Source organism: Camelus ferus, chromosome 3 (assembly GCF_009834535.1).
Source record: "Camelus ferus isolate YT-003-E chromosome 3, BCGSAC_Cfer_1.0, whole genome shotgun sequence".
Taxonomy (NCBI): domain Eukaryota; kingdom Metazoa; phylum Chordata; class Mammalia; order Artiodactyla; family Camelidae; genus Camelus; species Camelus ferus.
In genome coordinates, this window is record NC_045698.1 from 35593066 (window position 1) to 35611236 (window position 18171).

General features: G+C 40.0%; 1 protein-coding gene and 1 non-coding gene across 2 annotated transcripts; both read left to right on the top strand.

Moving 5' to 3' along the window:
- LOC102504596 (granzyme A-like) lies at nucleotides 1–8950 on the top strand. The gene is made up of 5 exons (XM_032467654.1): nucleotides 1–101; nucleotides 2120–2267; nucleotides 3822–3963; nucleotides 7110–7382; nucleotides 8617–8950. Exons 1-5 carry the CDS (start codon nucleotides 41–43, stop codon nucleotides 8767–8769), a joined length of 777 nt encoding a protein of 258 aa, XP_032323545.1. The 5' UTR covers nucleotides 1–40; the 3' UTR covers nucleotides 8770–8950.
- Nucleotides 8951–14157: 5207 nt separating this feature from the next.
- Nucleotides 14158–14229, top strand: TRNAT-AGU. The gene has a single exon. It is a non-coding gene; the product is annotated as a tRNA-Thr (tRNA).
- Nucleotides 14230–18171: the final 3942 nt, after the last annotated feature.

Here is an 18171-nt window from a genome sequence, read left to right on the forward strand (position 1 = left end):
CCTAAAACGAAATAGTCTCCATAAGTGAGAAACAGAAGCCATGGAAATTCCTTTTCCTTTCTCTTTTCCTGCTGCCATGTGTCTCTTTCTAATTCCTGGAGGTAAGACATATTTTTATATACTTTTCAGTTTTGTTCATAAGAAAAGAGAATTTTATATTAGTTTAAATTATGTTTAATATTGTGTAAAAGGGAAAAAGAAATCATCACTTAATCTCCAAAAATTTTTCATGTTACCTTTTGTCTTTGCTATCTAAATGGCATATTGGCTTTTTATGATAAAAATATACTCTCTTTTGTCTACAGCAAAAATATATAAGCATTAATTATATCTGGAGGTTCTCATAAATTCAGGCCAGATCTACAGAGCAAAACCTTCAAGTGGAAATCCAGCAAAGCCATTAAATTGGGAATGGATAGATTACTTATTAACTGGATGTCTCAGTCATACAGACACAACTGAATAGTCATAGCTCTCAGATAAATCTTGAAACTTTGGTTTTCAGAATGTATTTGTGTCTATTTCCAGTGGTGGGGGTAGTGAAGAAAGTAATTAAATCAATGTAAAATAAGCCAATGAACTATACATATGTGCCAACATTTGATAAAATTTACAATTAAGCATAGTAGTATCCTAAGTTTTTTATGAATATTAACATTTACTTTTCTTAAGTATCATTGTTATCAGCCCATTTTACGTATGAGGAAACTAAGGCACAGAGAAGTCAAATCAATTTGCTAAAGTCATCAGCTAGTAAGCAGTAGGGCTGGAATTTGAACCCAGAGTTCATGTTCTTAACCACACAGTATGATATCTTATAGCTCAATGATACTTTCAATGATACTGGGATTCTTTTTTTTTTTTTCTTTTTTTTTAAATTGAGGTATAGTCAGTTTACAATGTTGTGTCAGTTTCTGGTGTACAGCATAATGTTTCAGTCATACATATATATACCTATATTCCTTTTCATATTTTTTCACTATAGGTTACTACAAGGTATTGAATATAGTTCTCTGTGCTATACAGTAGAAACTTGTTGTTTATCTACTTTATATTTAGTAGTTAGTATCTGCAAATCTTCAACTCCCAATTTATCCCTTCCCACCCCTTTTCCCTCTGGTAACCATAAGTTAAAGCTGTGGAATCCATGAGCTCCTTCAAGGCCATGGGTGGGAATCAAGAAGTGTGTGACTCTCCCAAAATTGTATGCAAATATTTATATGCATATGTGTGTCTGTATTTTATCAGATGGCTCTAGATTTCTCAAAAGACTCTATATTTCAAAAATAACAAAGGTAAAGAACCACTACCTCAGGAAAACAGTGCTTTACAATGGAAAGAATATGTTTTTTCTTTGATTGGATTGATGTGGAACTGGATTAGAACACTGCTTTGCCATTTATTAATTGTGTGAACTTGGACAAAATAATTGCCCTGTGTGAACTCATGTTCTTTACCTCTATGTGGGAATCGTAACATCCAACTTGCATTGTAGTCAGCATCAGAGCTAGTGTCTGGAACTAACTGGTGCCTGGTAAATCATAGATGTTTTTATTATTGTTGTTACTATAGTTTTGGGCTTTTTCTTTGATTTGAATATAGTTCACTAAACTATCTTTGCAAATAATAATCTCACCATGGAATACATGAGATTTTTAAGGTTAATAATGCCGTGTCCAACCCACAGCTGAGACAGTGCAGCCTATAGTAGGAAGTGAATAGACTAGGGATGGCAGAAACTGGAGAATGCTACTCTCCCCACTCCACTCTAACTGTGTGGTCTTGGGTAAGTCTTTAATCTTTTTGTTTTTTGAGCTTTAAGAAAAGAAACTCTATTGCCTGACATTTTCTACCTCTTGGGAATAGGAAGGAGAGACATTATGTTAAAGGTGCTTTGAATTCTTGAGGAAGGGAAGTATTGTTACAATTCAAGATACTCTTATCCAGAGCTGTCATGGAAAGTTGTAGAAGACCTGCGCCATCTGGACTGCTCTGAGCTTCTCTCCCTGACAGAGTGCACCTCGATGGACTCGTTCTGGATCTATTCATTGTATCAGAACTTTCTCAGAGGGAAACAGCACTGGGTAAGATAGGATTTCACTCTGGATCCCTCTTTTAGTTTTTCCAGTATCCTCTGAGGGAATAATAGGAGGAAACACAGTGACACCTCACTCAAGAATCTACATGGCTCTAATCAAAGGGCAGCAAACCTGTGCAGGAGCTTTGATCAAAGAAAACTGGGTGTTGACAGCTGCTCACTGTGACCTGTAAGTAATTCCAAGCTCCTCTCATTCTCAGGCAGTTTGGGGGTGGCGGGGAGGAGGATTGTGAAAAGGACTCTGAAGTCAAAACCAAAATTAGGTAGGGGTAGAGAAGAAAGTGTACAAGCACATTCAATGCCATGTACTATGATTATAATTATCTCTGTGAGTAAAGGTCAGATCCTACAGAATAAAATTGAAATGCATGATCATTTTCTCATACGATTTTAAGATATTTTTTACTATAAATAGCAATAATTTTTAACATTCTGAAATAAAAGAGAGGTGGAAAACAGTCCTTGTAATCTTATCAACTTCACACAATCACTGTTAATATTCTGCTATATTTTACTGCACTTTTTCCATAAGTATATTCTACACAGTCAAGCAAATTGTGTCCTCAATGATTACAAATGATTTTCTGTTATATTACTAGTTTTATCTTATGTTGCTACATATTGAATTGAATGATGGGAAATTACTGTTATTTAACTGTCTGACTTTAAAAAGTAGCCATTTCAAACTAATGTTTTCCCTCACGTGATTTGAAAGTCAGAATAATGTTTATCACATGGATATGCTGCTGTTTTCTTCATCGGTACCTGTTGTTAGTAACCAGTGCCTACTATTTCCCTGCTCACATTAGCATAAATTGCATGAATAAAAGGAGAGACTTAAAAACTAGCTTTCCACAAAGAAGAGCCAAACAGATTCACATTATATTGCTGTGTCAAATAAGAATTTATCAAGTAGGAACTTGGGCACAATGTACACTATAAATAAACCACACCACTGGCACGCTTAACTAATAGGCCTGCTTGGTGCAAAGTCCATCCAGCAAATCAAGAAATGCTCATGCCCACCTCTTCCAAATTAGTTATCATTAGATTCACAAACTAGACTTGGCGCTAGCTCATTTCCTTTGTTTGCTTCTATTGGTGTGTGTGCGCATTTGTTGGTTTAGATTCAGTTTTAAAAGTTCATTATAAAATCAATGCATTTCTTTAATCCTTCCTATTAAAACCTTGACTCTTTTCAACCTTTGTCATCTTTGAAGATTCAAGCAAAATACACCATCTCCCCGAAACACAGAAAAGCAAACCAGCTACTTCTGCTTTTGTTCTTAGTTTGAGTCTCTACTTCTTGGGTTTAGTCTCTTCCTCTGAGTGTTGATTCCACAAATCCAAGGCAAATGGAGAAACTGGCAGCTCCTCTTCCAGAAGCAGCCCTCTTTGGTCAGCACGCAAGCAGACCTCTCCAGGCCTTGACAACCCAATGCTCTTGCCTCTGCCAAATGGCCTGGGATTCTCTTCCTGTTGCTTCTTCCTCAAAAAGATGTGGAGCTGAAACAATCTGAGATAACACATGTCTTGGGAGTTTTATGTAAAAAAGTCACTAAAACACCAACAGAAAAAAGCCTCATGTTTTCCCCTGGCTTTGCTGTGCTTGTTTATAAATAGGAAACCACTTGAAAGAACTGATCGTATTTAATAAATTAAGTTCGCGCTTAATTTCATCTATTCTTTCATATAAATGATATGTTGTCCTTGTTTTTTCCAGGAAAGGTAATCCTCAAGTTATTCTTGGGGCCCACTCCATAATCCATAAAAAGAAACATAACCAAATATTTTCCATTAAAAAGGCAATTCCTTATCCATGCTTTGATCCACAGACATTTGAAGGCGATCTTCAACTCCTTCAGGTAAAAATGTTTTTTTCAATAGCGATTTTGAAATAGCAAAATTTTGCAATTTGGTCAGTTTAACCTGAAACTAGTTTTTACACACTGGCCTCACAGCCAAGATTGGCTAATGCCAGGATGTAGGGTTAAGAAGCACAGCTGGGACCCAGCACAATTGCCACAGATGTTCCCCCCTTGGAATTCAGTTCAATTGAACAGATATTGACAAAAGTCCTACTATGGTAGGACCTGTCAATCCAAAGTAGTGATACCACCAGCAACTCAGCTCAAGTCAAACCAAGTTGGATTTATTGATCCTTGCTCAACAAGGGATTCTGTACATGGTGAGGAACAATGGGGTGGCTCAGGAAGGGAGTTAGATGAGGCTGATCCTAGGATTTGGGCTTGTGTCAGATGATTTGAGGGAGGGTTCAAGGATTTAGGAGTTTGCTCTAAGCTGAGTGTTGTCGAGAACTGGGATAACTCTATGACTGAGCATCTCAGAGAATCTTATCTAGGAGGCTAAATCGGTGATTGATAAGAAGCAGCAGTCACTCATTGCAGCCAATGGGGTTGTCTGGTCATTTTTGTGGTGTGCACGATGACCTTGCTTTTGCCTGTACTTGAATGTGACATAAGAGCAGCCTGAGTTTTGCTCCCTTCTTTAGGGTCACCCTGTCTGATATTGGTGGTCTGTGAGAGTGTTCATGATCAATCAGGAAGAATCATGGCCCAGCTTTGAGTGCCCATAAGCTTTTCTCTTCCTTGTAAGATAAATAGTAATCAGATCCTGGCCTCAGAGCATTCACAGTCTAGTCAAAGAGACAGACAAATAAGTCAACAGCTCTAATCTGGCAGTATTAGACCCATTAATGATGGAGATAACTAAGAAGGGGGCTCACAGAAGCACATGATGTGTCCAGGCAGTCAGAGAAGCTTTCTTAAAGAAGATACAGGGGTCAGCAGGAAAAAAAGAGGAGAGGCCCTGCCAGGCAGAAAGAACAGCACATATAAGAGGGGTCTTTCTTGAAAATGCATTGGAGGAAGAAGGGAAGAAAAGGAGGTTATCATGGGACTGTTAACTTTTGGAAGAGGTTGGAACTTTACGGGGAAGGAAATGGGAAAGTGTTTTAAGCAGGGCAGTCATATGATTGGACTTGTTTTAAGAATGCTTATCTGGCTGCTGGGCAGAAAGTAGAATAGAGAAGGCAGGACTGGAAGGCAGAGTGTGAACAGAAGATTTACACTTGTCTAAAGGGGGCTGAAGAGGAACTTCCCCAGCAGGAGTTAAGAGGAAGCTAGGGGGATCCGCACACCTCCATCATTAGAAGTAAAGAGAGGCCCGAGAGCTCCATAGGCTTCTGGCAAGCTCCCCACATTCCCTGCCCCCCAATGCTTGTCAATGACTCCCACACTATCTGCCTTGAGATTGTCAAACTGGGCCTCTCTCTCAGGTCACCTCTCCTCCCCTGACTCTCATTCCCTCCCATCCCTCCCTGGGCAGGGAAAGGCAACTCCCTCCACGCCCAGTAGAGGGAAATCCCTGGCCTACTTCCCTCCTGCATTTTTCTCCATAGCACTTACCTCTGATATACTTTAGATTGTGTTTATTTGTTTACTTCCCTCACTGGAATATAAGCTCCAAAGAATAGGCATTTCTAATTACTTCTGTGACCTCCAATACATGATCCAGGTGTGGTGTAGTACCTAGTACAAAGCAGGCCCTCAATAAATATTTCTTGAACAATTTTGGATAAGGGATGGAATTAAGTGAGACAGTAGGAGAGGTCATCAAAGAAAGAGATTCTGGATTCAGGCTTCAGGCAAATGATAGCTGTGGTCAAGTCTCCTTCAGGATCTAAAAATCTCACCTTTACAAGAGGATGGGGTGAGTAGGGGATGCGGGGGTTCTTGGACTTGAAGTAGAGTCAGGAAACTCCCTCTCCCCCCGACACTGTGGCCAGCAGGGTGATGCTGCTAGAGAAATCATAAAGAGGGTGTCAGGACCTCACCGTGGCTGACCTTCCAGGGTTAAAACCTACTGATGTGCTCATCTCTGCTCTGTTTGCTTGACCCCAGGAGAGCTTAACAGGACTGCTCCCTATAAGCACATGCATCCCAGACTCCAATTCTGATACATTCATTCAGACCTGAAGTCCTTTTGGGGGTTCTCCTTCCTTGTTCACCCAGCCAGATAACATGTATTAAGGGCTGTGAGAAAGCATGGGTGGGAAAGAAGGAGAGATGCTGCATGTGGGCATTTGAAGTCATATTCTATGGAAACACTTTAAACTATGGCCATTTCACCTTCTAAATGTAGCACAGTGGGGGCTGGGCACACCAGCAACTCTGGGGGACCACTGAGGAAATGAGGACTGTCCAATGTCAGGAAGTGGGGGCCTGAAAGCAATGCAGTAATAGGAATGGGACAGTGGCCTTTGCTGCTGTGCTCCTGTTTTTTTAGAAGATCCCCAGTACCAGGACCCTCTACAGTTTCTAACTGAGCTTGAGGCAAGAAAAAAGAAAGCACTACAATTATCTTCCTCTACCCTGTACTCAACTTTGACCCCACCCCCTACCCTCCTAGCCCAGACTTTTCTGAAAGAGAGAGAGCAAGGCAGTAAGCCAGGAAGAGGGCTTGGCGAATGAAAGAAAAGGGCAGAGTGTGGGTGAGCCCCCAAACGCAGTGAGGCTGGTTTGTACATGCTCTGAAGTGGGGAAGCCACATTTCCACTAAAGTGGAAAATGAGGACACTGGCCCCTTGCCCACACCGCCCACTGCACCCATAGCCCTGGTTTCCTTCCGTTGGTCTTAACATCAGTCAGTTCATGAACCTAAGACCACCTGAATGAAATAATGACCGAGTTCTCCAATACAGCTAGCTTTTCAACCATCACCCTATCTGCCACCACCAATGTCCTTCATCATTGGCAGGTCAACTGGACTGAAGTTTACCTAGACTAGCCTAGCAAAACACACCTGGAAAGGTGTGCTGTGATTTTTAAAAAATCAATTACTGATGGTCAATTCGGTTAGAACACGTCTTCAGTCATGTCCTTTGTAAGAACATGCCAAATAAGCAAGATGTCTATTTCAGTCAGAGGTATTTTCTGGGTTTAGTTGCTGTTCTCCTTGCCTAAAACTGCATCTCCTGTCTCTTTTCTAGCTGGAAAAAAAAGCAACTATGACCAAAGCTGTAGGACTACTTCAATTACCAAAAACAGGAGACGATGTCAAACCCCACACCAAGTGCCATGTGGCAGGATGGGGAAGCACCAAAAAAAACTCACACAAAAACTCAGATGTCTTGAGAGAAGTCAACATTACTGTGATAGACAGAAAAATATGCAACGATGCCCGGCACTATAATTTTATTCAAGTTGTTAACCTCAGTATGATCTGTGCTGGTGGCAGAAAAGGTGAAGATGACTCATGTGAAGTAAGCAAATTTAAAAATTTAACGTTTTTTTTTGTGGGGGGGGTTGGCTAGAGGAAATCCAGTTAAATAGGGTACCTAGGAAGAGCAGGATAGACGATTGTTATTACACTTTACGGGCAAGGCCAGCATGAACGTCTGCTTGACACTGGGCAGCTGTGTGCTCCTTTGTCTCGGGTGAAACCTTCTGCCCAGGGAGCCTTCTCTCATTACTAATGATCATTTTCAGGATCCCATTTAACCACCACTTACAGATGCCCTCCAGCCCTCCCAAAAATGATCATGATGGGTATTTAGGGAGAGGGCCACAGCCTCTATAGCTCAGTGGTAGAGCATATGCTTATCATGCATGAGGTCCTGGGTTCAATCCCCAGTACCTCAATTAGAGGAAAAAAATTTTTAATTAAAAAAAAGAAGCTGATCATGACAGCTGTCATTTGCCACGTGCCAAGAGCTATATCAAGTTCTATCCTTTATGCCATTTAATCCTCAAATAGTCCCATGAACTAGACACTATTATTATCAACTCTATTTTACAAATGAGGGAATTAAGACATATAATGTTACTTAACTTCCTCAAGTTAGATAACTCAGCTGTCGGTGGGGTGGACCTGGATTTGGAGCAGGGCCATCTGACCCAACTCCTGCATTGTTCTGCCTTTCCATGTGCCAGGAATGGGCTTGATCAGGGTTTGGTCCTTCTTGGAACTCATTATCCGGAAGATCCAGTTCAGAGAGAATATGACATGAAGTCTGATGAGCCCTGGAAAAGATCCATAAAAATTGAACTATCACAAGTATTCCTTGATCTGAGATGGCTTAGCTAGTGTCCTCCTTCAGAGCAAAGGGTAGTTCATATCCCATCTCAAGCTTTCCAGTAGCCCCAGTATTCAGTTTCTCCCCCTAACATCTATAACCAAGGAAAACAGACGCAAGTAGACTGAAGAAGCCAATTATTTTTCACTGTGAAAGGCTTCCTTTGTTATTCCTTCTTTGTTTGACTGATAGAAATGAGCTTACACATATTCTCCAGAATTGCCTTTTTCAGAAGGAAAATAATTGGAAAACATAAACAAATCTATGTTAGCTGATGCTGAGGGCAGATAATAAAAGAGATATTAAACTAGGCTTTAAATAAGGAAAGAAAGAAAGAAGGTGTGAGTGAATGAGTGAATAAAAGATGAATAAATATCTTTGGAAAGCACTCCTATTTAAAACATATGACTTTCTGTTTCAGGGAGATTCTGGAAGTCCTCTGATATGTGATAACATTTTCAGAGGTGTCACTTCCTTTGGGGAGTGTGGAAACTCCCAGAAGCCTGGCGTCTACACACTCCTTACCAAAAAATACCTCAACTGGATAAAGAAAACCATTGCAGGAGCCATATAACATTTTTTCTTCAAAGTAGAAAACTGAGCTAACCACTTGGAGATGTCAAGCAAAGAGTGCTTTTTGGTTTTTGTTTTGTTTTGTTTTGTTTTGTTTTGTTTTGTTTTAAGACATTTTTTATTGAGTTATAGTCATTTTACAATGTTGTATCAAATTCCAGTGTAGAGCACAGTTTTTCAGTTATACATGAACATACACATATTCATTGTCACATTTTTTTTTTGCTGTGAGCTACCACAAGATCTTGTATATATTTCCCTGTGCTATACAGTATAATCTTGTTTATCTATTCTACATATGCCTGACAGTATCTACAAATTTTGAAAGGCAAAGAGTGTTTTAACTTGACCTGTCTGCACCTCAGAACCCTCTTAACCTTGTATACAAATGACAGCCTGTCTGGGACAAAATCAGCAATGAAAGAAATGACCTCCTGCTTTCATCCATCCACAATTAGCGGAGAATGATTCATCACATGCCTCTATCCATGGCAAGAGATGTCCCTTGAGAAAAAGTTCCCCAGTTCAGTGACTCTCTGTTTTATGCAGAATTTGATGACTGTCACCTTTGTGTTCATCCTTTAAAGGAAGTCAAACTCAGGAAAAGTTAAAATATTCTCATTCTTCCAAATGAAGCTCCAAAATATTTGTGGCCTTAGGAATTTAGAGCCTGGTATGATACTCAGTGTGGGAGTAAGGAGAGCGATAAAGGGAATTTTTTTTTTCACTTCTTACTACATGCTTTCATAGAATTAAACTTTTTACAAAAATTCTAACTATAAATACAGTGGAAAAGAGTCAGTGTGTGTTTTAGATAGTTGGAAAATTTGGAATTTGAGGTTAGAGATAGTTCAGGGCAATTGCATCACTTATAAATTACAAGAAGACTAAAATTGCATAGATCAATAGCCTCAGTCCAGCCCGTATCTTGATATGTATTTTGCCTTAGCTAGTCAAATTATATATATACAAGTGCTAAGCTTAGTTCTATGTTATTCTTAATAAACAGTGATACATAATAAAGAAAAAATGGCTTTTTTAATTGAAGTATAGTCAATTACAACGTAAAAATGACTGTTTTATCACCTACCATTTATATCTCATCTTTTTGTTGTGCTCTTTCTCCAAAAAGCTGATTTATAATAAACTCATTCTTTTATAATCCTGGCTAATTTATCCAATTTAATTTCTTACACATTTCCTGAGGGCCCACCCTGTGCCAGGCATTATGTCCAGCTCTATAAATACTAAGACTTGATTACTGTCCTCAAAGTGCTTGAAGTCCAGTAGAAAACAAGGAGAAATCCATAAATAGGAGGATATCTGCTTTGGGTTCTAAAGAACATATACAGAGTAAGGCTGTCTCTTGTGTTAAGAAGGTGATGGGGAGAAAGAAATAATATTTTGCACTCCCGGAGGCCATCATAATTAGCCCTTGGAGTCTTCCTGCTGAGATCTCTTCTGTATTTAGACAGACCAATACAAATTTCGGATTCCTGGCTGGAATGCCACAGACATCACAACAGCCTGGTAGAAAGATCACTGGTCTATAAGTCAGACACCAGCTGCATCACTAAAAAGTGTAAGATCTGAAGCAGGAAATCAGTCTGTGCCTCTATTTTCACACCTGTAAACTGGAAATAGTAACAAAAAGGGATCTAACAGGTGGCACCCCCAAAATGTGAAGTCAAGAGTGGTCCGTCATCTTAGTTCACATCTCCCAGAATGGCTATCACCAAAAAGCAGACAAGTGTTGGTGAAGATGTGGAGAAACCCTCATACAAGGCTGACTGGGAATGTGAAATGGCACAGACACTGTGGAAAACAGTTTGGCAGTTCCTCAAAAGGTCATAGTGTTAACATATGACCCAACAATTCAATTCCTAGGTACATACCCAAGAGAAATGAAAATCCATGTCCTCACAGAGGCTTGTACATGAATATTTATAGTGCCATTGTTCTTAGTAACCAAAAAGTAGAAACGATCTGTAGTCTATCAACCGATGAACAAACAAAATGTGGTACGCCCATACAATGGAGTATTATTCAACCACAAAGGAAATGAAATACTGACACGTGCTATCATGTATGAACACAGCTGAACACAAATGAACCTGGAACACACTATGCTAAGTGAAAGAAGCCGGACAGAAATGGCCACATAATGTATGATCCATGTGTAGGAAATGTCCAGAATAGGCAAATTGATTGATGGAAATCAGATGAGTAGTTGCCAAGGGGTAGAGGGAAGGGGGGATGGGGAGTGGCTGCTAATGAGTATGGGATTTCTTTTTTGGAGGGATGGAAATCTTCAGAGATTAGGTAGTAGTTGTGGATGCACAACCTTGTGAATCTACCAAAAACCATTCAATTGTACACTTTAAAATAGTGGAGTTTATGGTATGTGAATTATATCTCAATTTTTAAAAAACAAGCTGTCTTCTAAGACTAAAACTAGAAGAAGCAACTTTCAGTGGGTGCACAGCCCCTACCAAAGCACCCTACCCAAAGGGAGGAGTTATCAAGGTGCCACTAAAGAGACTTGAGAAGAAGCAGATCATATAGCACCTCCAAAGGGCATCCCAGAGACTGGGTCATAACTAAAAGAAGCTGTTCTGTAACCTAACTCTCTCTATTACCACCAATATGTCTAATGAAAAGAGACAGGAGGGATAGACCACTTTCTGAAAAAGAGAACCAGTGTTTATTATTGCAAAATTATACTGATTCTGAAGGCCTTGTGTCAGTTCCTTTGAGAGAGACATCAGTAGATTAGCAAGGGAAAGACTTACTGGAAGAAAATACCCAGGTTTGGGATGGGAGTTAGGGGAGTTATAAAATCCTATGTAACAAAGCGACCTTCTACCTTTAAGCTGATGTGCTTTGAAAGAGGATGTGCCCAAAGCAAACAAAAAATACCATTTTCTGTCACACAATAGTGTGATAAATCTGCTCTCCATTTTAGACGTCCATCTCCTCCAGGTTTGGGTACATGGGTTAGGCCTCCAGCGCTTGAGCTAAGAGCACGCTGCAACATGGACTTCCACCTACTCAAAGACATCAGCTCCAGCGACTCTGCATCCCTCCCCACCCCCACCATGGCCTCAATTTTTCTCATTCCCATAAGCATATAAACATGCTTTTATCCTTCCCATATTAAAAAGAAAAAAGAAAACAAGACTTCTTCTCCAGTCAATTCCCGGTTTCTCTGCTTTGCTCTGTGTCTAAACTCTTCAAATGAGGTGTCCCTACTCCAGTTTCTCTCCTTCCATTCTCTCTGAAACTCCCACGTGGCTTTTGCCCCACACTCTACAGAAATGGCTCATCAAGGGCTTCACCTTGTTAAATCCAATGGTCAGTTTTCAGTCCCCTCTTACTTGCCTTCCCAGAAGTATTTGACCATTGAGCTCTTCCTCTTCTGTGAAACACTGGCTTCACTCAGTTTCCAGCACACCACACTCTCCTGGCCCTCTTCTTACTTCACAGGTCCCTCCTCCTCAGTCCCCATTGCTGGAACATCCTCTTCTACCTCTTCATGCTGGAGTGACCCACAGCTAAATCCTGGGACCGTCACTCCCTCTCCAATGGCATCCAGGTTCTATGACTCTAGAGACAACGTGCCATCTATATGCTAATAACTCCCTAATCTGTCTTTAGCTCAAAGATCTCCCTAAATCCAGGCTGCCATAGCCAGCCGCCTTACCCTACAACTCCACTCAGATGCCTAGTAGTCATCTCATACACAACCTGTCCTGAGCAGACCTCTTATCCTCCCCTTCAAAGCTGCCTCAACTCTAGACTTCCCCATTTTATTTCATGGCAACTTCATTTTCCCAATAGCTCAGACCAAAAATTCTAGAGTCTTTTTGATGTCTGTCTCTCTTACGCTGCACATCCATTCTGCAAGGGAATTTACCTGCCCCACCTTCAAAATACATCCAGAATCTGGCCACCTCTCACAACCACTGCTGCTGCCTGCTGGGTCCAGCCCACCATCCTTTCCATCCTGAATCACTGCAATCACCTCCTACCCTTCCAACTTTCTCCCTTTCAGTCTGCTCCCCACATAGCTGCCAAAGTGATCCTGTCCAAGCACTTCAGCTCATGTCTCTCCCCTGCTCACAGCTCTGTCATGGCTCCCGTTTTTCTCGGGGGAAAGGGCAAAGTCCATACAGTGTCCCACAAGGCAAACAGTTTTGTCTCCCAACACTCCTCCCAACATATTTCATTTCCTTCTGTGCTCCCCTCACTCACTCTCTCCAACCACAATGGCCTTCCTGCTCTTCCTGATACTCACCAGGAACCCACTTAAGGCTTTTCCCTATTCCTGAAAATTTCCCCCAGATACCTTCATAACTAACACCGTACTATCCTTCAAATCTTGATTAAAGTGTCACTTTCTCAACATACCTTCCTAAATTTCCCTGTTTAAAGTCGCAGTGCACACACCTCCAATTCGTGCTCCCTGTCCATTTACCCTGACCTTTGTTTGTACAGTTGGCCCTTGAACATTGGCAAGGGCTAGGGGCACCCACATTCTGGACAGTGGAAAATCGAGGACAACTTTATATTTGGTCCTCCATACCTAGTTCTGAATCTGCAGATTCAACCAATCTTGTATCATGTAGTACTATAGTACATATCCAGTGGAAAAAATCCACATATAAGTGAACCCTTGAAATTCAAACCCATGTTGTTCAAAGTACAGTGCCTGGAAGGCACACCTAGCAACCTCCACTCACTGAAACCCAGCATGCAGAAGGCCCATGCCAAAACAACCCCAAGTGATCAAAAGGGTGGCTTCAGAAACCCACACACGGACCTTGTATACTATAGACTGCTAAGCTTAGAAGGGCCCCAGAGAGCCTCCAGCCCAACTCTCTCCCTCACTATGTAGAGAAGGATGCTGAAGCCTGGAGCAGTTCAGAAGCCTTACTTACAAAAAAATAGTCTCTTAAATGTCAGTTTTCCTTCTCTTTCCCTCCCCAACTCTAAATATCCTCTTCTTTAAAATATGTAGAAATAGCCATTTCTGTGTATCTAATGAGACAATTCCAAATATTGAATGCCTGTTATATACAAGGCATTCAGCCTTAAGCAATCCCCCACTAAGAACACTAAGATAATTTGTATGAAGTGGACCGTACTTTCTCTAAGCAGAAGCCCAGCTACAGAAGTTATTCATCTGCATCCCTGACTGGTACAGTAAGAAGAGCAATGAACCTGGGCGAGATGTCCTGACCTTCACTCTGCTCCTGATTCATCACAGGACTCTAAAGCCACCATTCACGCTCCCTGGGCCTCCATCTCCTCAATCTGTCACAAGCGGAGTGGATGAGAGCATCATCCAGCTCCAAAACGGTGTAAACAAAACACCCTATAACGGTGGGAGGGTATAGCTCAGTGGTACAGTGCATGCTTAGTATGCATGAGGTCCTGGGTTCAATTCCCAGTACCTACATTTTTTTAAAAAAGTCTTATAACAGAGGCCTTTTCACAAACATTTAGAACAAATCTGAACTTACCACGGTGTACGAGGCCCTGCACAAGGTAACCTCTCTGCCTCACTCACTCCACTCAGGCTGTGCTGATAGTCTCCCCTGGGTCCACACACACACGCGCGCATACACACACACACACACACACGCTCACATACACCCCACCTCTACAGGCACTCTCACACCTGCATACACACTCACTCACCCACTAACTAGGTTTTCTCAGGTTGGCACCCCTTCATCTGGCAGGTTTCAGCTTTAACGTCAGCTGCTCAGAAAAGCCTTTTCTGATCACCATCTCTAGAACAGACTTTGCGCCAGTATTTTTCATTTCAGCACCCAATTTTTTTCCTTTACGATACTTAACAACAACTTAAAATCATTATATTTATAAATGTCTTCCTTAGCAGACTCTACACTCCATCATAGCAAGGATTAACTCTGTCTTAATCACCTTTGCTTCTTACCCCAAGCATTTAGCACTGTGTCTGGCAACTAATAAGCATTCGATAAATATTTGTGTAACTAATTAATCAATATGATTCCAGGCCTTTTCCCCCAATAGCTGATTCACTCCTCTACTACCGTGGAGAGAGTACAGCAAATTCAAATGCAAATGCACGTATCAGCATGCATTGCTCTTTTCAAAAATATTGATTCCCTGAGTTATGTAGATTTTCCAGTTCCAAATTTTGACACATTCATTACACAATATTTTTGAAAACGCATTTTTTAATATCACTACTGTCTCACTGGGAAAGTCCTTAAGTGTTGAGAAAATGTTAAGCTCGTGATAGCAGACACAAATGTCCCCAAAACTCTACTTTTCACCTGAAAGCTCTAATTTTATCATCAGCAACAAACATTGTCAGCTGTTTTCTCTAAAGTGACAAGCTCACTTCATTCATATTTGAGAAAATGCCTATCAAATACCCAAGTCTGAATAATCATATTTTGTCTGTCAGCATTTTTTCAAATAGAAATAGTATTCCATGAAAGAGATCAGTTCGCAACTCAATTACGCTAGTGCTTTTCTTCAAAGCAACCACCGCACTCTAATATGCAGCCTAAGTGCCTCGTACATATTTTGCACACTTCCCACATCAATAGAATATTTAAAAGGTAGAGTAAAGATGTGTTAATTTTTTTTTTTAATTTTGTTGTTTCTACTGTCTCATCAAAGACATTCTTAAGTGGTATTGGTTTTCTTTTCTGAAAGTGGCTGACAATGAAGAATACAGTGACTACTAGTATAGTTTGGTGCCACCACACTGATTTGTGCTAAGGCACCAGCAGTTTTACCCATCATTGCCTTTGTGACATCAGTGAAAATGTCAACAGACAGATGAAAAATTAAGCAACGTCTTAGTATTATTACAGAAATAATTTTAATCTCACAGAGTCCTGAAAATGTTTCAGGACCCCCCAGGGGTCCACAAACCACATTTTGAGAACTACTGGCTTACGATGTTGCAATGGCTCATTCACAGTTGGAATGAAATAGTCTTCACATACAATTTTTTAAATTTACATTTCATAGTCAAAACATCTGGAAAAGATTGTTAGAACAGAACAAAGTTAGTGGGAAAGTTAGTGGACACATTTTTCAATTTCAAAACTTTGTACAAAGATGCAGTAATCAAGATAGGGTGATGCTGGCATAAGAAAAGATAGTGTTGAAGAATTGAGAGTCCAGAGATAAACTCTAACATTGGTGGCAAAATGACTTTTGACAAAGGGATCGAGACAATTCCATGGGGAAAGAATTGTCTTTTTAAGAAACAGTGCTGGGACAGCTAAATATCTACATGCAAGAGAATGAGGTTGGGCCCCAACCTCAAACCATGCACAAAAATGAACTCAAATCATACAAAAAAATTAATTAAAAAACAGACCTAAGTGTAAGAAATAAAACTATAACACTCTTAAAAGAAGATCTAAGAGTAAATCTTTGTGATCTTGGGTTAGCCAATGATTTTTTTAGATGTAACACCAAAGACACAAGTGATAAAAGAGGTTGATAAATTGGACTTCATCAAAATTTAAAACTTTTGTGCTTCTCACAGACTGGGAGAAAGTATTTAGAAATCACATATTTTATAAGGGACTCATATCCAGAACATGTAAAGAACATTTACAATTCAATAATTTAAAAAATATATAAACCCATCCAAAAATAGGCAAAAATGATTAAATGTTCATTTCTCCAAATAAGATCTACAAATGTCTAGTAGAGGGAGGGTATAGCTCAGTTGTAGAGCACATGCTTAGCAAACACGAGATCCTGAGTTCAATCCCCAGTACCTCCATTAAAAAAAAAAATCTATAAATATCTAGTAAACACATGAAAAGAAGCTCAACATTTGTCATTAGACATTAAAGAAATACAAATCAAATCTATCATGAGAAACTGCCTCACATGCACTAGAGAGCAACTACAAAAATAATAATAGTAACAGCTATTGGCAATAATGTAGAAACATTGGTTCCTTCACACATTGTTATGAGAGTGTAAAATGGTGCAGCCACTTTGGAAAACAGTTTAGAAGTTCCTCAAGATGTTAAACATATCTACCGTATGACCCAAGAATCCACTCCTAGGTATCTGCCCAAGAAAAATGAAAACATATGTCCACACAAAAATTTGTACATAAATGTTCATAACCATATTATTCATAATAGGTAAAAAGTAGATATGTATCAATTGCTAAATGAGTAAATAAAATGTGGTATATCCATATGACGGAATATTATTTGGCAATAAAAAGGAATAAAGCACTAATACATGCTACAATATGGATGAACCTCAAAAGCATTATGATAAGTGAAAACAGTCAGTCACAAAAGATTACATATTGTATGATTCTATCTATAGGAAATGTCCAAAATAGGCAAGTCTAAGGAGATGGAAAGTAGATTAGTGGTTGCCTAGGGTAGGGGAGTGGGGGAGGAGGGTAATGGAGAGTGACTGCTAATGGGTATGAGGCTTCTTCAGGGAATGATAAAAATGTTCTAGAATCAGATTATGGTGATGGTTGCACAACCCTGTGAATATACAAAAGCCATTGAATTATATATTTCAAATGAACGAACTTCATAGTGTGTAAAATTAAATCTCATAAAGCATCAAAAGTCACCATGAATAGAGGAATAGTAACCACATTTACATAAAAAGAAACAGAATTGTCTATGTTTCCTTTATGAAATTTTTAGCAGTTGTAGTAGATCAAAGTTTGATTTTTTTTAAGTCTGCACTAAAATTATTAACCAGAACCAGAAGTAGGGTATCCCACCACTTTACTGAAAATAATTAATCTTTGATGCACTAGTAATACCTGGGAAAAGGAAACATAGGGGTCTCAGTAGGGCTTCCTTCCAACGTCATGTGATTTCTGAAAAAGCATCCTCTGGTTCTGAAGTCATCAGGGTGTTAAGTCTGGGGATGGTTGGTTTCACACCAAACAGCGTGATCGAACATATGACCATATATACGTATGTAATTTCATGAAGACCACATCCTCAGCTCAGAGAAAGAGCTAAAGACATTCCTAGTAGAAAGCATACTGAACATTGTTCTTTCAGGGACTGAGGTTAATCTTTCTTAGAGTGAGATGTTCCCCAATATTGGAACAAAATAGCTGCTTCTGACTTCCCTTTTCCTTTCTTAGCTAACTCCTGAAAGAAAGAAGGAAGATCAGGCAGGAGAGAGAGGAAGGGAGGGAAAGAAGGAAGAGAGGAAGGGAGGTAGGGGAAACTCAGAGACACTTTCATATGTCATAAGTTGTAAAATCAAACAATCAGGGGAAACACAATCAGAGGGCTGGAAATAGCCAACACTCCCTACCCCTAGCGGCCTCTGCCCTCACCTGCCAGAGTCCAGACAGAAGCACAATCAATTATCATCC